The 9,209-nt window shown below is 43.0% G+C and overlaps 1 protein-coding gene across 1 annotated transcript in view; it reads right to left on the minus strand.

Annotated features, from left to right (window-relative positions):
* Nucleotides 1–7,415, minus strand: part of LOC139054413 (coiled-coil domain-containing protein 125-like) — a 158,378-nt gene extending 150,963 nt beyond the window's left edge. Inside the window, exons 1-3 of the mRNA XM_070531355.1 lie at nucleotides 7,303–7,415; nucleotides 7,067–7,191; nucleotides 6,769–7,012 (exon numbers count right to left, since the gene is read on the minus strand). Coding sequence (XP_070387456.1) covers nucleotides 6,769–7,012; nucleotides 7,067–7,191; nucleotides 7,303–7,396 — 463 coding nt within the window. The 5' untranslated portion in view covers nucleotides 7,397–7,415. The remainder of the gene's footprint in view (nucleotides 1–6,768; nucleotides 7,013–7,066; nucleotides 7,192–7,302) is intronic.
* Between the last annotated feature and the right edge of the window lie 1,794 nt (nucleotides 7,416–9,209).

A 9,209-nucleotide genomic window follows, 5' to 3' on the forward strand; every position in this document is an offset into this window, starting at 1 on the left:
CTGGCGACTTGGTGGTCCCGCTGTTGCTTTTTTAGGGCCCACGGGCGCTCAGAAGGCCAGAGTAGGTATTAATGAAGAAGATCCCCTAGGGAAACCTCAGTATAGCATTGCCGTCAATAACAGAAAAAGGAGGAAAGCAAGAAAGAGAGCTCGTCATTCAATAGGCTACATAAACATGCAGGACGGCAGAAGAAAGGAAAAGGGGGTAGAGATTGAGGAGCAGTTAAATAGAGAACAAATAGAGGTGTATGCGGTTACAGAAACGCTGAAGCAAGGTTTGGGTACGGTATAGTTGGTATTCCATGATATCAATCGTCACTTACAGCGCATACATAGACGAGGGACAGAAAAGGACGACGAAGACAAGCGCTGACTTCCAACTGATTTTTATTTTGAGAAACAAACATATGTTTGTATAAACATATGTTGTAAACAAACACATGTTTGTATCTCAAAATAAAAATCAGTTGGAAGGCAGCGCTTGTCTTCGTCGTCCTTTTTTGTCCCTCTTCTATGTATGCGCTGCAAGTGACGATTGATACAGAAACGCACCTTAGAAACTCGGAAGAGCCGCCAGCGATTGAGAACTATGTTTGGGAAGAACCATGTTTGGGATCGGAAAGAAGGGGAGGGGAGTCGGATTGCTCATCCAACGGGGAGTCAAATGGAAAGGACAAATTCAAAATGTCAAGAGCCTCTGTGGCTATCACGTACGATGAGTGGAAAGAAAACTTGGCTGGGAGTAACGACGCGATAACGTTCAAAGATCCCTGACTGCTTCTCATGCTTCCCGGTAACTGCAGCTCATGTAACCGTAATGATTACCGGCAAACGCTGGCGGCGAACGCTATGAACGAAGACGAGCTTGAAACGCGGCCTCTTGCGTGGGCCGCGACGGACGTCTTACCTGTGGTAAAAAAGGAAAGGAAAAAGCCCACGATGAATTCCCATAATGAAGCTTTCTGAACTCATATTGTGAACTTTGTTTTTCCACGCCTCCGTTATTTCTTTCCCTACTTTTCTTCCACCAGTCTTCCATTTACGTCTTACTAAACCATCCTGCGGACACGTTTACTTTCCCCCCGCTCTCGCTGAACCCAAGGGGACGCCCAAATCGACAGCTCGGCAGTCATAGTCACATTCTAATAAAACATGCTCCATCGTTCCCCTATCTTTACTGCACGTTCTTCTTCTTCCTTCTTATATCTAGCTTTATAAGTGCGGCATCCTGAAGTCACTTCGAAAAGTGATGAGCTTCCCTTTGAATTATCATAAATTGTTTCTTTCCTGATTTCGTTTTTTCCTCTTAAGTAGTTACTCATGGCAGGTTTCCTTTCCATTGCCGCCACCCATGAGATTATTTCAGCCTCTCTGCCTTTCCGCTTGACGTTCATTGTTGCGGTCTTGCCCACCCTACAGGCTGCATACTTGCTGGCAAGCTTCCTAGTTCTTTTCCTCCACTGTGAATCAATATTTGTCCTGTACAAATAGCTGAACACTCTCCCAGCCCATTTAATTTATTCCATATACCTCAGTGGTTCTTCATAATCATTTTACTGCAAACTTCTTTCACTTCAAAACTAGTACAGCCCATATCCCCCTGCACAGCTTCATTTGTAGTCTTCCCGTGAGCGCCCAATGCGAGGCGATCCACTGGCCTTTGGTTCCCATTGAGTTCTGATTGTACCCCTGATTTAAAGCAAACGACGGCATTTCCCAATGTAAGTCCTAGAACCATTACACCTTTCCACATACCCCGAAGCACCGCGTACCTATTATATCCCCATAGCGCTCTATGCTTAATTATGACTGCATTTCTCTTCCCCTTTGCTGTTATTGTTTTTCCCCGTGTTTCCATATATCTATTGCCTTCGTTCATCCATATACCAAGGTATTTATATTATTTTACCCGACGTATTTCTTGGCCCTGTATTGCCACTGTCTGTTCAGCTGGTTTCACTGAATACCACAACCCCTTATTTTTAACGCTAACTTTCAGACCTCAATTCTAGCCTTCGTGTCCACAGATATCAGCCAGACGTTGCATGTGACATTGCTTGTTAGCTAGCAACACAATGTCGTCCGCATAAAATAAACCTGGAAGCTGCTGCTCTACTACTGTACCCGCCTGTTTGTATGAGAGATTAAACCCGATATTGCTACACTCTAGCGCCTTTTCCATCCTCACCATGTACATCATAAACATAAATAGCAGCGGGGATAAAGGGCACCCCTGCCTCAGTCACTTGCAATTATTCTCTGCCCATGCTTGCAGCTTTAATTTGATTGCCTGAATTGCTAGCCTGTATATTACTGATGTAATGGTCAACGGTCTATATGAGTGAATTCTATCTTCCTCCCCCTTACGTTTATAAAATAAATGCATCATACTTTGTCGCCAACTGTCTGGTATTCGCCTATCTTTTAAACTTTTTTCCACTGCTTTCACCGGAACTTCCTTACTCTTTGGACCTAGTTCATTAATCAGCCTAACGGGAACCTCGTCTAGCCCTGTGGCTGTGCGCTTAGGAATTTTCTCTTCCGCTTTCTTCCAGTTGAAATTTGTCAGCACCAGCTCCTTTTCCATTTGGCTCTCTTTCATGCTGTTTTTTTTTTTTCTCAAGCACAACCTCGTAATTGCCTTGGAAAGATTCGGCTGTTATTTTTCGGGTGTAATTTAATGCCGCGTTCCCTTCCAGTTTGTTTCCATCTTCGTCTAAGATATGTTGTATTGTTCGACACTTCTTGCCTCAAAACGTTTATGCTGTTCCAAAATATTTTAGGTGCGGCCTTATTTTTCTCACGCGTTTCTGACAACGAACGTTCACTTTCACCGTTTATATTTGCTTGCACCAGTATTTGAACCATGGATTTTTTCTTCTGGTATATTTTCCATTTACTGGCCACTTAATCCTGTGGCAACTGCGCCTTCTTTGCCTGCCTGTGCTCTCGAGATGCTTTCTGTCGTTCGGCGATCGCTTCTCGTATCTCCTTGTTCCACCAGCTTTTAGTTTTTTTTTTCCTTCCCAGGGAACACATCGCTTCTCTTTCCGTATTTTTGTCATTAATACACTTACAAGCTCACTGAATTCCCCCTCGTTGCTTGGCCATTTCCCAAGTTGTTCATCGACTCTTCTTACTATATTTGTTATTTGTGCAGCGTTCAACTTTGGACTGGCCATTCTGCACTCCTTGCTCTCTTTCCCAACTACATGTCCCATTTTCAAAATGATGCATTTACGGTCGCTCGCTATGCTGCTATACCCTTCCTCATCGATGACCATTTCTCTCAACTTATCATGAATTCATTCTGTCATCAGACAGTAATCAATGGTCGATTGCCGGTTTCCCACTTTCCATGTAGTCTGCCCTTCACACTTAGGCCCTATATTCACGATAACAAGATTATATTGGTCCAGCATTGACTCCCGGTTGTTGTCGGTATAGCCATCCAGATCCTGTTTTGCATCGTTTAGCCGCTGCGAGTCCATCAACGATGGGCGCACGGAAGTAGTCTGGAGTGACCTCTAGGTACTTTAGCACGCTTGAATTATAACTGTTGCCATAAAACGCGTTTTCGTGTCAGCCTTTCGGTTGTCCCCATCAGCAACACCGAAAAAGGCACGAAATTGGTCTTTGACAGACCTGGAGTAATTTCTGAAGAGAGCGCGCAAAATAAACGCACAGAAGAGGAGTGTGCGAGGATCACAGACTCCTTCTTAATCAATGTAAGATGCATTGCACAGAAAAAAAATGTCGCAAAGTCAAAATCAAAGTTTGTCTCATATACAATTTGATTTAATGTGATGAGAGCCTCGTACAAAATTGAGACCACACGAGGAGGTGTGCGCACTTTCCTGTCAACTCGACATCCAAAACAAAATAAATGAGCATGTTAAAGATCGTATAAACCCAAGTGTTATATATTTTTTGAAAGCTAAATACTTGGCGCTATCAAAAGAAGGCGAAATCAAAAATCAATATTTTCGACCAAGCGAAGTCTCACCTCCCTTTAATTTTAACTTTTAGTTGGAGCTTTCCTCCATTCAGCATCAGAAGATATTCATATAAAAATTGTGCTAAGCTTTTGGGGACGCTATACAGCCGCGTTCTGAAAGCTAACCAGCGTCTGTATAATAAAATTTACTAGTTGCCCCCAGTTGCGTTTTCTCATTTGTTGTTAGTAAAATTCGACTACCGTTCTCGGTTGTACCGTGTTCGGCCTAGGAAAGCAATATGTACTCAAAATATTCCGTTTATCTCTCGGGAGCAAAATGTATGTATGTATGCTTTATTTCCACAAAAACTAAATACAGCTTTGCGGGGGTAAAGTGGGGAAAAAAGCTGCTCGTAGCAGCTTGACTAGCCCCAAATACCCTTAAAAATACAAAAAGAAAATAAGGGAGCAGCAGCGCGGAAATACAGTTTTCCCAAGTACACACATATTCAAGCATTACAACATATCATGCACACGCATCGCAAATCAGGCGAGGGAAAAAAATACAACAAAAACAAGATGTGAGCAAGCAAGCAAAAACACGAAATCTCACTGCACTTCAAAAGCACACAGACATTGTACAACTCACATATGAGAGAAAAAATCAAGAATATCAGGAGGAGAACAAGTTGCAATATCAATTTTATTAACAATAAGATCGTTTAATAACCGAGGTAGTCTGGAGCACAGCATTTGTGATCCATAGTTTGTGCGCGATTTTGGTACGTGCCAGTACTCTGGCTTTCTTGTGCTGTATGGAGTTTCATGTAGTTTTAAGTTAGCCATAGAAGTAATGTAGTTGATGTTCTTTTTCTGTTCATTTTTATACGCAAGCACTAAACGATACTTTAAAAGGGCCTGTACTTTCGGTGTGTTAAGTTTATGAAATAAATAAGCTGAAGGGAAATCGTATGGTTTGTTGCAAATAGCACGAAGAGCCTTCTTTTGCAGTATGTACAGCCTGTTGATATTTGTGTCAGAAGTGGTAGCCCAGACCGAACAACAATAATTTAAATGGCTGAGAAAAAGTGAATTATATAACAAGCACTTAATAAAGCGAGGAAGATAGTTCAAGGAATAAAATATTCCAGTGATTTGTGAAAGCTTACTAGCAAGAAAATCTATATGGCTCTGCCACGTCATAGTATGATCAAAAAATACACCTAGCGATTTTACCGAGTGTACAAGTTCAATTTTAGAATTGTTCATTAGCAAATCTTCCTCTAGAGTAATTTGCGTGTTCTTAGCGCGAAATAACACCGCCTTAGTTTTTTGTGAATTGATAGTCAAACCGTTGTCAGATGACCATGTGTATAGTTTACTCAAAACTGCATTAGCTCTTATAATCAATTTGGCAGGGCGGTTAGATGAAAAGAATAACGTAGTGTCATCAGCATAGATTACGTAACGCGTATCAACATCAATGTTTACTAAATCATTAATAAAGATATTAAAGAGGATGGGCCCTAAAATACTGCCCTGGGGTACACCTACATTGACCGACCGAACTTCAGATTTAATGCTATTGTACAAACTGCTTTCTATGACCAAGATACGACCTAATCAAGTCAAGTGCATTGCCGCGTATACCGTAATGGTTTAACTTACTAAGCAAGAGATCATGATTTATAGAATCGAAGGCTTTTGAAAAATCGACAAATACTCCCAATGTTAGCAAACGTTTTTCAAAATTATTTAGAATTAGTTCTTTCTGTTCAAGCAAAGCTAGCTGTGTTGACATATTTTTCCGGAAAGCGTACTGATGCTTAGTTATCAAGTTGTGCTTGTCCAGAAAGTCTGATATTCTGAAAAAAATTATTTTTTCCAAGCACTTCGAAAATATAGGGAGAATAGACACAGGTCTATAATTAGGTAGGGCAGTTTTGTCACCTTTCTTGAACAATGCAACTACTTTTGCCATCTGCATTTTATACGGGAACACACCGGTAGAAAGGCATATATTATAAATATGGGCTAGTACTGGAGCGATAATATCTATTACAAATTTAACAGGCTTGATTTTAATGTTATCAGCATCGCAGGAATTTCTATTGTTTAGTGCGGAGAACAGTAAAATTACTTCTGAAATGTTTGTGGGACGCAAAAGAATTGAATGCACACAGTTCGTTGTAATGAAACGGCAGGCGTTTTCATTCACATTGCGTTTAGGTAGATTAGTGAAATAATTATTAAAACAGTCGGCCAACTTCTCGTCAGGTATGTCCGCTCCATCAGAAATTATTCGCAGCCCTGCCGCTGAATTGGGCACTCTATTCAGCAAAGAATTAAGCCAATGCCATATCTTATTGCTGTCATGGCTGCAAGATGCGAAGGATTGCTTATAAAATGCAGTTTTCGCAGCACGTAATTCCTTAGTTAAACCATTTCGAAATGATTTAAACACTCTTAAATCATCAGGATCCCGAGATATGATGAATTTATTGAATAACCTAGCCTTTTCTTTTATCTTTTTAAATAATTGAACAGTAACCCAGGGTTTACGTATCCTTGATGGAGCGGACACTTTAGGAACGGAAGGAAAATGTTTAACGTAATAAGAAATGAACGTTTCCAGAAAAGCCCCGTAAGCACGATCAGCACTTGTAGCGGCAACAACACTGTCCCACACTACGTGACTTAAGTCATCGCGAAAACACTCTAGCCGTTCTTCAGTTATAATTTGCGAAAAGCAAACTCGTTCGGGTGATCTTTTATCTTTCCGTTTGACAGTGAGGAATACAGGCATGTGATCACTCAATAAAGAACAATACCTTGTGCTGTATAGGTGAGCCTCCTGAGCGCTTCCCCCTGTGCTTTGAGCCTTTCGAGGTTGTCGCTGTTCTCCTGCACGAGGCTGTTGAGCCGGTCGAGCCAAGTCTGCTGGCTTCGGCGCAGGTGTTCCTCCATGCACTGCAGCTCGTACTGCAGACCGTTCAGCTCCTTGAGCAGCTCGGCACACTGGCGGTGGCTGCGGCGCGTGCCCTCCTCCTTCTCCTCGCTGACCCGCACCAGCTGCTGCACAGCAACGAGTGCCTGAGCGTCCGAGCGAGCGGGCAGCCCGGCCCCTACCTGCTTGAGCAGGATGTGCGCCGCCAGGTACTTGGCATTGAGCAGCCGCCGGCAGATGTCCAATTCGCTCTGCAGGGAGCTCACCTGCAAAGAGCCGCGATTCTTCGAAACCGCCAACACGCAGCCTGCACATCAATGTCAAACAGACGAGCTGAAATGTATGAGCTGCCTGGTTCGACCCGGTTAGGCTCTTTTTGGACGTGTAAGAGGAACAGTCTGGTGGCACTAACACGCACAGCCAGATCGTGGAACATAACGAAGAAATTCCAAAGAACTATGCAGTGACAGGCGACATCGAAACAGCAGTGGGTATGAGAAAGCCACAATCATGTAGATCCCACGAACTGGGGAAATCGGTGTGTAAGCCAAGTGGGCACGAAACAATGAGCGTGCCTGCCGTGCACAAGTGGCGCCACTGGCCAGAGCAAAGTTTGATCCCGCCATCGTATTTATCTTTTTATTTAATCGTCATTCTTATTTTCTTTGTTTGAAATTCTTAATTAAATTCATTATTTTAAAGCGAAACTTTCTTTGCGAACACCCCTCGCCGAAGAGCTGAGACACGGAAAACAAATTTAAAACAGCCCCCTGCACGCGCAGCAGTCGCGTCCATTTGGCGCAGCAATGAAACACGTCTCTCTGCACACACCGCTGTGTTCACCTGGGTGGATAAAAAATTCACGTACTAAACCCGTTTGAGGCTCACCGGGCTGAACGACTGCGGTATCATTTTGACCACCACGGATTTACTAACGTACGTGCACTGTTCGGTCATCCTTGCACTCAACCTGCTTCGAGAACCGACCGCCGGCATTTAATCCCACGCATGATCTCGTGCTTGGCATACAGCGCCATGCTTTAGCCACTAAACCACCACGACAGCGGGTACTGGGTGCGGATAATATTATTTCACCACTTCACATAGACTCGTGCATCATTTCCGGTGGGTGCGCTATTCGTAGCATGAACAACACGGACAGCAACGTGACTGTTTCGCCGAGAAAGTTAAAACCGGGCGCTGATATTGCTGTAGTGAACGGGAGGAGAAGGTGGAAACACTGCTATAACAATGTCAATGAGGGTGCCGCTAATTATGCTGGTCTTATGCGCTTGCCTGGAACTTGCTCTTTGCTGAGGCAGGAGGCTATCGTCGATAATTTTTGCCCACTGTTATCAATAAATTGTCAACATGTAGAATGTGAAAACATAGCGCCTAGTTCCTTGTCAATGCAGTTTTTAGTCGAAGAGAACGTTCGACGAAATATTAAAACCTTCAGTGTGCCAGTGGCAATACACACCCTGCGCAGAGCCGTTCTAATTTCAACGAACACCTGATCAGCTCCACGTGCTAATGACATTCTACAAACCAGCCCTGGGAACCCATGCACAGACAGGGCGGTTGCTGTAAAACGGAACCAATTGAATGCAGACATCAGTGGACACTGCAACGCTGCCTTCAACAAATGTTCGGCTGCTGCCCCAGGTTGATGGCAGAAAATTTTGGATTTTATTCTAATGATCTCACAAGTGTTGCCGTGTCTACGAAGAATTCTGTAATGCATGTTCGTATGTATCTCGTTGGTCAGCCTTCTACAGACATTATCAGAGGACGTTTAAGATAATCCAGGGCTTGTAACTGAATGAATATGTAAGGAAATAATAAACAATCGGTAGGAAATACTGTCCACACAAGCATCCCTGCAAGAAAACACGATTCCTCTGAAACAAACAGACGACATAAAAAAACAACTTTGCCACAAGGAAGGTATACAGCTCAAGGCAGCTTGCAGCTGGTTCCTCAATAAAGTGACGACACAGCCAGTGTCCAGCAAGAGGGTGAACTGGATGATTGATGAAGGCTGTCATATTTAGAAGAGTTTCTCAATAAGACCAAAAAAGTGAAGGTTACGAAGAGATATCTAACAATATTCCGAATGTACAAGTAACAAATATTTAATCCAGGCCAGACGGGCTTCCGTCGAACACTCGATTCCAGGTAACATGAATCAAAAACAATATTAAAAGTAAACTTTCCCGACGAAACACGTCCCTCAATTTTAAGAGTGGCACACCACAAAGATGAACCAAAAGATATGCTTGTAATTCTTCATGAGAACCAAAAAACCTATGTCAACTAAATTCT

This window comes from Dermacentor albipictus, chromosome 1 (assembly GCF_038994185.2).
Source record: "Dermacentor albipictus isolate Rhodes 1998 colony chromosome 1, USDA_Dalb.pri_finalv2, whole genome shotgun sequence".
NCBI lineage: Eukaryota > Metazoa > Arthropoda > Arachnida > Ixodida > Ixodidae > Dermacentor > Dermacentor albipictus.